Source organism: Cervus canadensis, chromosome 16, assembly GCF_019320065.1.
Source record: "Cervus canadensis isolate Bull #8, Minnesota chromosome 16, ASM1932006v1, whole genome shotgun sequence".
In the NCBI taxonomy this organism is placed as follows: Eukaryota; Metazoa; Chordata; class Mammalia; order Artiodactyla; family Cervidae; genus Cervus; species Cervus canadensis.
Window position 1 is genome coordinate 56,699,624 of NC_057401.1, and position 13,310 is coordinate 56,712,933.

A 13,310-nucleotide genomic window follows, 5' to 3' on the forward strand; every position below is an offset into this window, starting at 1 on the left:
GCCACAAGTGCAGCCAGGTGCCCGCTTGGCCAGGACAGGCGTGCTCTTGGGCGAGACGGTGTGTCCATGTCTGTGACCTGCAGGCCGGCCCACCGCTCCACGTGTATGGGTCCCTCTCACCCCGCTTCACTGCTTTCAAAAGGAGAAAGAAAACACCTAAGCCTGAAATTGGGCTCACGCCACATGTCTCTGTTTGCTCAGTTGCTTCAGCTGTGTCCAACTCTGTGCAACCCTGTGGACTGTAGCTACCAGTGGGTTTCCACTGGCTCCTCCAGGGGATTTTCCTGATGAAACCTGCGTCTTGGGAAGACCCCCTAAGCCTGAAATTGCGTTCACGCTCCGGGGCCACGTCTACCCCTGTCCGGGGGCTCTGTGGACGGGTTGGGTGGAGGCGCTGGCTCTCTGTGGGTAAGAATGTCTGGAGAAGAGGGCCTCCTCCTCCAGACCGCATGCTCACAGCTGCTTGAAAGCCCCCTCAGGGTCTCCCAGGAGCTGGTCGTCCGTGAGCTGTGGCCCACACCCTCGGGGAGGAGCTGGGGTTTCATTTCAGGATCTCGGGAGGAGCAGGCTCGGTTGGCGGCCGAGTGGGCGGTGTGTGGCCTCCTCGTGACCGCGTCCTGTGCGATCGCTGTGAGCCCCCCTCCATGCACCCTGCCCCTCGGCCTCGGGGGCCCACAAGACTGTCCTCCCCAGCCCCGGCCTTCCCCCGTGCGTAGACCCGCCCAGCCCTGCTGCTGCCTGCACCGCCCTCGGGCACAGGCTTGCCAACCCGCCAGCTGCATGGGGAGGCCTGCACTTGAGCCGGAGTCCAGACCCTGGCTTTAATGACAAAACGTAAGTGAGAGGCCACCCTCGGACGGAACCGAAGCAGAGCGTGTCTGCGGCTTGTGGCTCCCCAAGGACGGACACCCACCCCTGCCCCGACCCCAGCATGGGTTCAGGGTGGCTGGAAGGGACAGAAGCTATGGGACGGCCACCACGCATGGGGTTTTGGGTCACACTGACACGGTGACCAAACGTCCACACGTGGACAACAGCTGTCTCCCGGATGTGGTGGCTTGCTCTGGAGCTGAGGGCTGGGCCCTCGGACCACCTGGGTCAGGGGAAGTGGACGCCCTCCTGGAAGAGGCTGTGATGGCCGGAGACAGAGGTGGGGAGTCGGGGGACTGTATGCGGCCTGCTTCAGGGGCAGCGCCTGCCTGCTGCCCAGAGGCCCTGGTGCCAAGTCCACACTCTTGCTGGGCTCCAGGAAGGCCTCATGGTGACCAGTCAAGGGAGGAGAGATGCCTTTTGTAACAGAAACAAACAAAAAAACTAACTTACTTGTTTAGACCTGGCTACTGGACACCTCGGAGCAGGACCGATCTGTCTCACATTCTGAAAGTCCTTCTGGAGAACGGCTGCCAGACAAACCTAGCACTGAGTGGGTGAGGGTCTCCGAGACCCTGTAATGCGGCCTCTGTGCTGCCCAACCCAGGGCTGGCAGTCGACTTGGCCACCAAGCCCTGGTCCCGGGCAAGGAGCTCTGGCGCCCCCGCCCCCTCCGATCTTCCCCCCGCCCCCTTTCTGGATGGTGCGGCTCAGGCGCGGTCTGAGGGGCCGGCACTGCTCCATCAGTGGCTCCGGGCAGGCCTGCCAGGCTGGTGCCGCCCGTCTGGACCCTGCGGCCTGAGCTCGGGCCTGTGGTTGTCTTCGCAGCTGAAAGGCGAAGTCAGAGCGCAGCCTGCTTCCCTGGTGTGGCCGTGCTGACCACGGCCCAGCACCCAGCCTGGGGCCTCCCTCCTCCACACCCCCTGAGCACAGACGAGACAGGTCCTTTATGTCTGCACCATGGGCCCTGGTGTGGGACACGGAAGACGGGACTGCCCAGGGCCCCCCAAGCCAGGACCCCACACGACACTGTCCCACCCCACCCCAGAACCCACACGACCCCACATGACCCCCGCACGACCCCCACATGACCCTGGCCCACCCCAGCCGACTCCCTCACTGCTCTCACCCCTCAGGCCTCTCTGCACCTGAGACAACCCCGGGCCCCACCCCATATGCCCCCACCCCGTGCCAGCCTTGCCTGCTGCCTGGCCCCCAGCTTGTCCTGGACCGGGCTCCTCGCAGGAGCCAGTGTGGGGAGCGAGCGGGCCAGTGTGTGGAGAGCAGAGGACGCGGCTCCCGCAGCCCCCACATCCGGACGGCTGCCTGGTCTGGGCCTGGACGGCCGGGGAGAGCGGCCCCCCCACCGGCATCGGCCAGGCCCTCCCTCGGGCTCCCACCCAACACCCACGGCGCCTCGGGGAGGGCTGGCGGTGGGGCTGGGGGTCGCTGCCCCGGGAGGAGCAGACACAAGGCCAGGGCCCCAGCCGCCTCTCCACCCCCTGAAGAGCCCGATGCTTCACCAGGCGGGCCAGGGCCCCAAGGGACAGACGACGGGACGGCCGCGGTCCACACGCACCACGGGTGGGGGCGGGAACTCGGCGCCTTCCCAGAGACTCAGCAAGCAGCCTGGCAGGGACACGGAGGGGACGGACGGGCGGCCAAGGTTACAGCCAGTGCTGCATCCACGGGGAGGAGCAGTGGGGGGAGGCTGTACTGATGAGAGCATGGAGCCCAGGGCGGGGGGACGAGCGGGGGTCTGGGGGGGGGACGAGAGGGGGTCTGCGGGGGCGGGTACGAGAGGGGGTCTGCGGGGGACGAGAGGGGGTCTGCGGGGGGGGGAAGAGAGGGGGTCTGCAGGGGACGAGAGGGGGTCTGGGGGGGACGAGAGGGGGTCTGCGGGGGACGAGAGGGGGTCTGCGGGGGGGGGAAGAGAGGGGGTCTGCAGGGGACGAGAGGGGGTCTGGGGGGGACGAGAGGGGGTCTGGGGGGGACGAGAGGGGGTCTGCGGGGCACGAGAGGGGGTCTGCAGGGGATGAGAGGGGGTCTGCAGGGGGAGTGTACTGATGAGAGCATGGAGCCCCAGGGGAGACGTGAGGGGGTCTGGAGAGCAGGAGTCAGACATTGCTGGCAAAACCAGGGAGGCATGGACCCCAGTGCAGAGGCAGGGAGTTGGCCTGGAGGCCAAGGGGTCATGCCCTCCTCGGAGCATTTTTTGTGACCTGAACAGGCTGTACGCCTGCCCGGCCTCTCACTCCATTATCCTGTGGCTGCCCCGTCACCCACGCCTCTCTGGCTCCCCCAGCTCTGGGGCCCGAAGGGCAGCTGACTGTGACGCCCATATCTCTCACAGCGGGATGCTCTGGGCTCCCTGTGGGAAGCTCAGCCCTGCCCCGTCTCAGGACTGACCGGCACCATCAAGAATGCGTGTGTCCTGCCTGCCCGGGCTCCCATGTGGGGACAGCTGAGCAGGGAGAATGCGTGCAGACATGCCTTCATGGGGTCCGTGTCTACCGGCTATCATGTCCAGCAGTGGGACTGCTGGGTCACCCTGCTTAACCCTGAGAAGCAGCAACAACGGCCCCAGCTGTCTCTCCGCGTTTAGGCACCACCTGCTGGTCTCCTTCCCTCGGGTCCTCCTCTCGGGCAGGAGGACCATCACAGCCCCAGCACGCGTGTCCGAACAGAAGGCCCCTCGCCACGGTTCTCTCCTGAGTCTCCTGGGGGGATTACGGCAGCGTCGCCCCAGCGGACAGCAGGACCTCACGGCCGGGCTGCCCACCCGGGTCTGGGGACACAGCTCGGCACCCCATCACCCGCTGTGGTTACTCTGGTCTGTTTTTATTTCAGCCCATTCATGCGGTCACTCTTCCAGCACCTGGTTTTGCCCTGCTGATCAGACCTGAGGTCAACTCCAAGGGAAGCAGGGGGCAGCTCTGAGTGTTTCATTTTTAGGCTGAAAGAGTCACTTGAGATCCTTCAACACATTCAGATTCTATACAATTTTATTCTTCTGCTAACAAAATGATACAAAGAACCTAAAAAAGGGAAACAAGAAATCAACTCTAAATGGCTTGCGGTTCCATGGTTGAGGGTGGAAAGGCTGCGGGTGAAGACACGGGGCAGGGGGCCGCGTGCACCTGCTCCACGCCAGCCGGGGTGAGCCACATGACTCAGGAGTGGGACCCACGGGCCCTCCCCAGACGCAGGAGGGGGGCCGGAAGCCACTGGGGTGGGTTTCACCGCCTAACTCAGCCCCGAACCAGACCCCTGCCCACCCATGGCATTTGGCACTAGCTGTGGCCGCTGCCCGCTGCCCAACCACCCCTCGGGTGCATCCGGAAGCTTAGCCCCCGCCTGACCTGAAATCCACGGACCAGGCTGATTCCTAGGGAGCCCACGGGAGCTGAGGCTGGGCTATTTGGGGCCCCTTCCATCGAAGCGATCTCCATACGGACAGCTTTTATCAGTGAACCCCCCGCCCCTCAGTGTTTAAATAAATAAATAAGCCGTAAGGAAAGTGAGGCACACAAGTTGCTCCAACAACATACAGTGGGTGTGATGACACATGCAAAGTGCAGACAGAGTCCAGGTCATTGGAAGATGTCGTGTCAGAGGCCTCAACATGGCTGGGACCGCCTGTCAGTGCCCCTAAGGTGGCTGGGTGCCTCGGCCGCAGCCCGACCCCTCCAGCACGAGGAGTGGGAACCGGGGTCTTGGGAGCAGGCGTGCGTCAGACGCTCACGCGTGCGGGGCTCCAGGTCCCAAAGGTGTCCCCGCCGTCGGCTGCCGTTGCCTGGAGCCTAAACCCAGGCGGGGCCGCAGGTGGGGAGACCCAGCACCCAGGGCCACCCAAGGTCTGTTTGGCTCCTTGTGGGCGCCTTGGGCGGGGCTCAGATTAGCCCTAACTGCACAACAGCCTGAAGGCCCAGCCGGGGAGTCAGCTCTGAGAGTCTGTCCGGGGGCTTCCCGCCTCGCTGGGCTACACAACGCGGTCGTCTCTGCCATCCTCCTGGGGGGAGGGGCCGAGGGGGTGGACTCGAGGAAAGCTTGTGTGCACGCTGGTGCTCAGCCTGGATGGGAGCACCCGGGGGCGTTCTAGAAACTTCCACAAAATGTCAGTGCTGGTCAGTGAGCTCTGCGGCCCCGTCGGCACGCCTGCCCAGCCGGCCCGTGGGGGCAGGGCACTATGAGTAGATGGTGACCACCTCCCGGCCGCTGCCCCTGACCAACAGCACCCTGTTCAGCCCCTCGGTCAGGACCTCAAGGAACTCCATGTCTGCAGTGGGGCCGAGTTAAGGATGCAGCCAACCTCACAATGCATGCGAAGGGCACACCTGACTTCTCAAAAGCCATGTCGTTGGGACTCAGCCGGAGGTGGAGGAAGCTAGGACTCAGGTCCATCAGGGGTGGGAGACGGGGGGTGGGGGACGGGCACTGTCCATCCACCGGGACCCCACGTCAGCCCGGCCACCACGGGGTGCAGGCCCCTGAGGTGGGCAGTCAGCCAAGAGCCCCCAAGGGATGCCCTGTCCTAAAGACTGCCTGAGCAAACTCCGGGAGACACGCTGCACTGCTCTCGGAGGCCTCGGGGCCAGGAAGGATCACTGCGGGACATCCATGTGGCCACAGCGTGTCCTGGGCCCTGTGGCGCCCACCCAAGTCAATCAGGGGTGATCCCTGGGGCCCCAGCAGTTCAGACGGGAGAAGGGCAAACACAGCCCACCTGTGGGAGCCCAAGCCCCTGCCGGCCATGCGGGGAGCAGATAGCTGGCAGGAGCCGCCGCACACAGCCTCCACATCCACCAGTCCATGGCCCCACGTGTGAGCCATGGCCTGGGTGCCCAGGCTGACCCTCAACCAATGGCAAAGGCCCCTCTGCTCCGACCCCTACCCCGGGCGCCTCTGCTGAGCAGGGGGTGCTGAGGCGTGACCCACCCCACGGGGACACCCGCCCCACGGGGATAGCACCAGCGAAGGATACAGTTCTCATCCCCCTGCCGGTTCTTGGGGGGCCCCGGCATGTTCAGCAGGACCAGCTGGGCGTCCTGCGACTTGTCCAGGACGACGCCGTTGAGCCGCACGGCTGTGTGCATCCGCCTCACGTTGGACTGGCTCCTGGGGAGGGAGACGGCCACTCAGCTCCTCCAGCGTGTCCTGGGCTCTGGGCTCTGGGCTCAGGCCCTCTTGGCTCCCATCAGAAAGGGTGGGTGGGCACAGGTCTGACCCGCTGCACAGAGAGCCCCCGGGGGGCTGTGACGACGCCCAGGGGAGCTGGTTTCTGTGCTTCGAGCATGGCCGTGGGACGGCACGGGGCAGCCCGCCAGCTCCCGGGCGTCTCCCGTGGAGGCCCCTGGCCGGGGCTGGGTCAGACTTAAAGGCTGCCGCTAGCTCCTGCTGACGTGGGCTGGGGTTCATGGGGCCAGGCAGAGGGCGAGTAAGGGAGGTGCTGGTCCTCCGCCAGCTCCCAAGGCCGGAGGTCTTGGGACCAGGCCACAGACTCAGGCCCACCCCCAGCTCTGCCCACCAGCCGCCACAGCTGACAGCTGAAGGATGAGAGCCCCTGCCCCCGGTGACCAGACCCCGTGCCCACGTCCTCCTGGCCCGCCCCATCTCCACTCCCCAGGAGTGGGCGGAGCAGCCACGGGCACCTAAGGGTCCTGGGTGGCCCCAAGGGAGGGTCCACAGGGGAGTGGGCCTGGGGATGTCCCCCGCCCTCCTGCCCCACCCCCCCAGCCAGCCGCCTTCCAGGATGCACGGAGCGGACCCCAGCTGTGGCCTCCCACCTCACGGCACCAGGAACTCCCTGTATGCTGGGCGCTCGGGCACCTCTGCCAAGGCCAGGGCCGCACACAGGAGACGCGGCCCAAAGGTCACCTGTGGCCCGAACTGAGAGGGATGGGCAGACAGAGGCCACCCCACGAGGGGTCAGGGAAAGGCCCACAGGAGGAATCGTGGACCACAGCCTTTGATCAACACAGCCCTTCAGCCAAATGAAGCCAATTACGGCCGCCAATTACCAGGAGGGAAGCAGGGAAATGGAGCCCTTGGTTTCCTCTCTCCAATTTTGTCTGATAAAATTACAGGCTGGGCCTCTGTCCACGGCAGTCAGGGGTCTTTTGTTATAAGAACCATGAATTAGTTGCCAGGATGGACCACAATTACCAGTGTGTTTGGGGGCAGTGACCCCAGGAATGTGAATGTGATATTAAAGGGTCTCTCTGGGTTAAGGGTCTGAAAACACACATATAATCTAAAAATCAGGAGTCTGGGTCTGGACAGACCCACGCCTCCAAGACGACAGGCCCCGTGGAGGGCAGAGGCCGGGCGGCTCTCGAGTGTCCAGGACGCGAACAGAGAGCAGCTGTGAGGCCACAGACAGGGCAGGGGGCTGGGCGCTGAGCCTGGCGGGGAGGGGAGGACACAGGTGGTAGACACAGGGAGGACTGGCGGCCAACGTGGGCGCGGAGCTGGGAGCCGGATCCCCACTCTGGATGGCGGTCTGGAGGACACCCATGATCTACACACCCGGGTCACGGGGCCCAGGGAGCCCCCCTCAGGGCGGGCACGTGTCATCAGGGGGCTGACCGCCTGCCTTCCAGGAATCCCTCCAGCCGACTCCAAGGAGGCGCCCGGGGGAGGCCCTGTCCCCGAGCCCACCTCCCACGCATCCTGCTGACCCACCGGGCACACACGGGGCACGGGCCCAAGGCTCACAGCGCCTTTTGCAGGGACGCCTGCCCCTGTGTCCACAGACTTGCTTTTGTCCTTCGGTCAGGAGGCTTTACATGGAGGGCACTTTAAATTCATGAGAGAACAGCAGGCAACGGGGCTCAGCCTGTGTTCCCAGTCGCCTGTGTGTCCTGGCCCCTGTGCGATCCGCTCGGGTTTAGGGGCTGCAAGTGCAGTCCCAAACCCCATGGCTCTGCAGGGCGAGCGGCCGGGGCTCCCGAGGGAGGGAACACAGCCTGGAAGTCACAGGGGGCCCAGGGCAGACAGAGGCACAGCCAGACAGCACCCCCTGGCCTGGAGCCCTGGCTCCAGAGGTTCACCCACATCCCTGCTCACGAGACTAAAGGCAGCCGCTTCCTGGGGGCAAGGGGTGCCCGGCGCCGGGCAGACGGGAGGACACACTGTCCGGGCAGAGCCGGATCACAGAGCCTGAACCCCTGGCCCCGAGGGACACGGGTGGACAATCACTGCAGTTTTGGGCACAGCCTCTGCTCCGCTGCAGAGCCGCTCAGGGCCGCCCCGGCTCGGTCCTCATGCGCTACCCAGAGAAGGAATTTCGGGTATGCGCCCTGAGCGGCTCTGGACAGAGGGAGCAAACTAAACAGGAAATTACTGAAAGCCAGGGTGGGGAAGTGCCACATGTACATGGACACGCACACACAGAACAGGCGCATGTATACGGACAGGCAAATACACACACACAGATATGCACACAGGCCAGGCACATGTACACGGACACACACACACAGATCAGGCGTGTGTACACCATGGACATACATACACATGGACACGCACGCAAACACACACACAGACATGCACACAGGCCAGGCACATGTACACGGACACACACACACAGATCAGGCGCAAGTACACCAACAGGCAGATACACACACACAGATATGCACACAGGCCAGGCACATGTACATGGACATGCACGCACACATGGACACGCACACAGGCCAGGCTCATGTACACCATGGACATACATACACACGGACATGCGCGCGCACACACGGACATGCATGCACAAAGACCAGGCATATATATATACGTCATGGACACGCAAGTTCACACACACGCGGACGTGCACACAGGCCAGGCACATGTACACAGGCATGCGCACACACAGGACCAAGCACACCCATGTATTTGAGCACACCCACACATGGGGTTGTGCCTGCATGCACTGACCCACACCTGGGGCCAGGTAAATGTGTGGACACAGCATGCACAAGGCCAGGCACACGCACATACTCACGGAACACCCACACATGGCCCTGCACACACACGGGGCTGTGTACACACTCGGACATGCACACGCAGTTCACGGGGGTTGTGCGTGCAGTGCATGCCAGGCAACCACATCTACGAGGTCCGGGGTAAGGGGGTGACTTACAGGTTTCCCCATTCTCTACACGGGAGAGAAAACAGAGAATGTGTTACTTCAGGAGGACACGCAGCATGTGTCACATAGCTACTCGCTTCCCAAGGCCGCCCTTTCTCAGCTGACAGTGTCCTCCTCGAGAAGACAGGCCCCCCAGACCCTGTGACCCGTAGGGCTCCATGGCTCAGCTCCACTGCCCAAGACTCTGCAGAAGCTGTCCTGGCCTCCCACCCAGAACCCTCCATCTCCCAGGTCCAGCCACACTGCGCACTGAGACGGGGCCATCCCCAGGGCTCTCAGCTCAACGCCACAGCTGTGAGCCAAGCAGGGTGGAAGGGCAGCCTGGAGGGTCCCCGCTGGGGCTTGGCTCTGACCTCTGGGTGCTGGGACCCCCACCAGGAACACCAACGGCAGCCTCACCGGCCTCCTCACCCACGTCCCCGCTAACTGCGCCCAGGGCTGGCTCCCCGTTCATGGGCCGTGTGGGCTGCGGCTCCTGACAGGCAGCGGGGGCCCCCTGCCCCCCAGCTGGGGTCGGGGCAGCATGACACTCACGGCTTCAGGCTGAAGAGGTCCTTGAACCCGGACACGGTGGTGTCCTTGTTCCGATGCTTCTCAGCAACCAGCTTCTCCTTCGTCCAGGTCATCTGCACCCTGTCGGGCGTGGACGGGACCTGGGCCCTGCTGGCCATGGCCGAGTGGGAAGCCGTGTTCCTATCATGGATGAGCTGAGCCTGGTGGGGGCGGGGAAGCGCAGCCTCACTCACCGGCCCACACAATTGCAGGCACATAGGATCGTGGGCATGCACGGCTCCCGAGAGTGCAAGGCTGGCCCGGGGCTGCGATGCCCTCCAGGATGGGAACCAACCCCCCGTGGGGAGAGAAGCCGGCCAGCCCCACGGACCCAAGACAGACACGGCAACACGGCCCCGAGCCCAGGCCCATGAGGGGCAGGGGGTAGGACCAGGCGCGGAGGCAAAATGCCCCCGTGACCTCGGAGCCCCTGGCCTGAGGGCTGCGTGTTGTCCGGGCGCCCGTGGACCGCACACACCTCCCGTTCCCGCTCCGTCTTGGACAGCTGCATCTGCTTCAGCATTTGTGACCGCTGCTCCATCATCAGCGTCCGCTCGTAGGTGAAGGCTGAGATGTCGTTCTCCACCTGCGGACCCGAAGCACGGGACTGAGCCCCATCCCCGGAGAGCGGGCCACGGCCCCAGCGAGCCCGTCCCAGGACGTGTGGCCGTGAGCGTGTACAGTCACGATGAAATGCCCTCACCCTTCCTGGGGCCATGGTCACAGACACGCGAGAGGCCCTTGAGGAAGGACTGCCCCGGCTCTGGTCGCAGGCCCGCCCGCCTGCACGGGACCGTTGGGAACCTCCCTCTGGCCACGGGCTCGGATCCCGAGCGGCTGGTCCTGTGGTCACGTTTTCCCGCCACGAACTCACAGCCCAGACACCCACAGGGTGACTTCAGGCAAAGCTACACTGAGGGACTCGCTGCAAACTGCCCAGCCTGCCTCGAAGTCAGGCTCAGAGACAGAAGGAGCCCGAGACGCAGCCACCCCGGAGCTCAAGACGGACTCCGAGGACGACTAGACCTGGGCTGTGGGGACCAGAGGCCCCGCCCAGCGCCCGCCGGCCCTCACCATCTCCACCACCTCCACCTCGGCGCTGATCCGCAGGTGGTACAGGAAGGTCTGCAGGTCCTTCTTCATCTGGATGCTGTTGTCGTCCACCTGGGCCACCGTGAAGATGCGCACCTGACACCTCCTCCACACCTGGTGGGCGGGGCCGTCAGTCCTGCTGCCCCCGGCCCCGCCCTCGGGCGACCCCACCCCCGACCCCACGCTCGGGGGACCCCCCGCTTGGGGGACCCCACCCCCGGCCCTGCCCTCGGGCGACCCCACCCCCGGCCCCCCGCTCGGGGGACCCCCCGCTCAGGGGACCCCACCCCCGGCCCTGCCCTCGGGCGACCCCACCCCCGGCCCCACGCTCGGGGGACCCCCCGCTCGGGGGACCCCACTCCCTGCGAGCCTTCCCCCAGGGAACCCCGCGTGCCTCCCCGTGCCCCCCGACCTTGTGCTGCCGCAGCAGGAAGGGCAACAGCATGAGCAGGCCCCCGTCGTGGACGATCCACCAGACGTCGATGTGCCCGCTGCTGAAGCGCTGCTGGTTGTGGGGGAACAGGTCCACGTTCTTGGCCACCAGCAGGGCCTGCTGGGCAGCTGTGGTGTCACGCACGGTGTCTGCAGGCAGGGGCGGTCACGGGTCACGGGGCGCTGGGGAGCAGCTGGACGGGGGAGGGCTGGGGTCGCCCTCAAGCCCACCCCGCTACGGCTGGAACCGCCCCCGGGGAACCGCGAGCCCCCTCCGAGTGGGGCGGGGCCGGGGACCCACCCACGAAGTTCTTCCAGGAGGAGGGGCCATCTGCCTGCCTCCAGGCCCCGGGCCAGCCCACGAGCACCGTATTGTGCTTCATGGCCCCCAGGCCGGCCGACTGGATGAGGTGCGACATGCCGTCCCGCAGGCTGGACGACACCACCAGCTGGCAGAAGCCCTTGGTCTTCTCAGCGCTCATCAGGGCCCGGATGTTCTGCGGCGCGGGAAGGCGGGAGGGCGTCAGCAGGGGGCTGGGGGCGGACCACGTGCACCCCGTCACCCCCACTCCGGGCACCGGCAGCTTCCACGTGGATGTCACAGCCTCACACACGGAGGCTAGAGGCTGAGCAGCCAGAGTCCAGGCCAGGCGGTGCGCTCGGGGCTGGCTGCGTGCACGTGAATACACGTGAGGAGCGCAGGGGCACAGCTAATCACCGGGACCGTGCAGTCACCGCCCACCCACCCCCACACGCGGACACCCTGCCCTGGCTCCTGCTCCCTGGGGGCCAGGCCAGCATGCGTGGGGCCCAACGGCTCCTCCTGGAAGCCCACAGAGCTGGCTCTTCAGGAGGGACAGGCCGGCCTCCTGGACCGCACGCCAGCCCCTGATGGGCAGCTCAATGCCCAGTGAGGCCACACGCGCAGGGACCACAGGAGGCCTTCCATCCAGACGGCCCGGCCTGTGCCCAACAGCCGCCTCCCAGCCTTGCTGACCGGCTCTTGGGGGCCTGGTGTGGGTCCCACACGAGCAGGAGCATGGCCCTGCAAGGGAGGCCTGGACTCAGGGCCTCTGGCCTCGGAGCCAAGACAGCCAACCTCACTTGTCCTGAGCCCCCGCTGTGGGCACTTGTGATGGACACCTGGGGAACTCACACTGACACGTCTCCCCTTGACAGCGCACCCCACTCGACTGCCCAGGTGTAGGCGACCACCTGCGAGGGCTGCTGGCTGAGGGAGGGGGGTCCCACCAGCTGGGATGTGGCCCAGGGCCGCCGCAGGGCAGCTGCACCGCCGCCCAGGACCCCTGGACACGCGCTCCTGGAGACCACCCCAGGGGCCCGGCCTCCCTGCTCAAGGGGCTCAAAGGCCACACGTTCCAGCTCTGAGACCAACGGCTTCTCAGGTCACGGACGGGAGTGCGGACCTGCACTGCGGCTTCGAGGAGCCCCCGTGGGGTTCCAAGCAGCAGCGCCTGGGGCCTCGGACACCAGCACCACCCTGAGCCCGAGGCTCCCTGCTCCAGGAGATGCCTCACCCACGCTCCCCCTACACCCCGGCCAGCCCTGCGCTCACCGGATCATCTGATGTGGGCCCCTCCATCCTCCAAGTCCCCCAGGAACCAGCAGGGCCCCCCACCACGAGGTCGCTGTTTCCATGAATGGGCCAACACACAACGTCTCAAGGCAGGCCCACAAACCCTGCCCAGGCTTCCGCCTGCAAAGCCGCGTGGGTGCGTCCAGCAGGCGTGACCAGTACAGCGAACCTGGGGCACCCGACCACGGCCTGCGGTCCTCACCCTCTGAGTCCCCCTTGAGCGCCTCCACCAGCCCCTCCCCTGGGGAACCCGCATGGCGCCGAGCTCCACCCCTGCCAGACGCCTGGGGTGACCTCAGCGGGGCCTCCCCTCTCCCCCAGCAGCGCCAGGATCCAGCCAGCGGCTCCGGATGGGATGGGGCCCTCGAGGTAGAGACGGCGGAGCACCTGATGGGGAGACTGCCGCTCCATAAAACCATCGGGGAGACCAGAACCGCACCTGAGACCCGCCTCTCCATAAACCATCACGGAAACCAGAACCACAGATGTGAGACCCGCCTCTCCATAAGCCATCACGGAGACCAGATGTGAGACCCGCCTCTCCGTAAACCATCACGGAGACCAGAACCGCATCTCTGCCCAGCCTCAGGCGCATCAGGTACCACCCCCATGCCAAGGAAGGCAGATTTC

At 65.6% G+C, this 13,310-nt stretch overlaps 1 protein-coding gene across 6 annotated transcripts in view; it reads right to left on the reverse strand.

The window, feature by feature from the left end:
* Positions 1-3,857: 3,857 nt before the first annotated feature.
* SLC12A7 (solute carrier family 12 member 7) overlaps positions 3,858-13,310 on the reverse strand; it is a 60,374-nt gene continuing 50,921 nt past the window's right edge. For 4 of the 6 annotated variants that reach the window (XM_043488729.1, XM_043488728.1, XM_043488726.1 and 1 more), the window contains 8 exons: positions 11,385-11,580; positions 11,064-11,233; positions 10,634-10,765; positions 10,038-10,145; positions 9,542-9,720; positions 8,999-9,013; positions 5,855-5,988; positions 3,858-5,149 (listed from right to left, as the gene is read on the reverse strand). In XM_043488729.1, the coding sequence (XP_043344664.1) occupies positions 5,058-5,149; positions 5,855-5,988; positions 8,999-9,013; positions 9,542-9,720; positions 10,038-10,145; positions 10,634-10,765; positions 11,064-11,233; positions 11,385-11,580 (1,026 nt within the window). In that variant the 3' untranslated portion in view covers positions 3,858-5,057. The remainder of the gene's footprint in view (positions 5,150-5,854; positions 5,989-8,998; positions 9,014-9,541; positions 9,721-10,037; positions 10,146-10,633; positions 10,766-11,063; positions 11,234-11,384; positions 11,581-13,310) is intronic. The other 2 variants (XM_043488727.1, XM_043488731.1) reach the window with 1 other exon arrangement.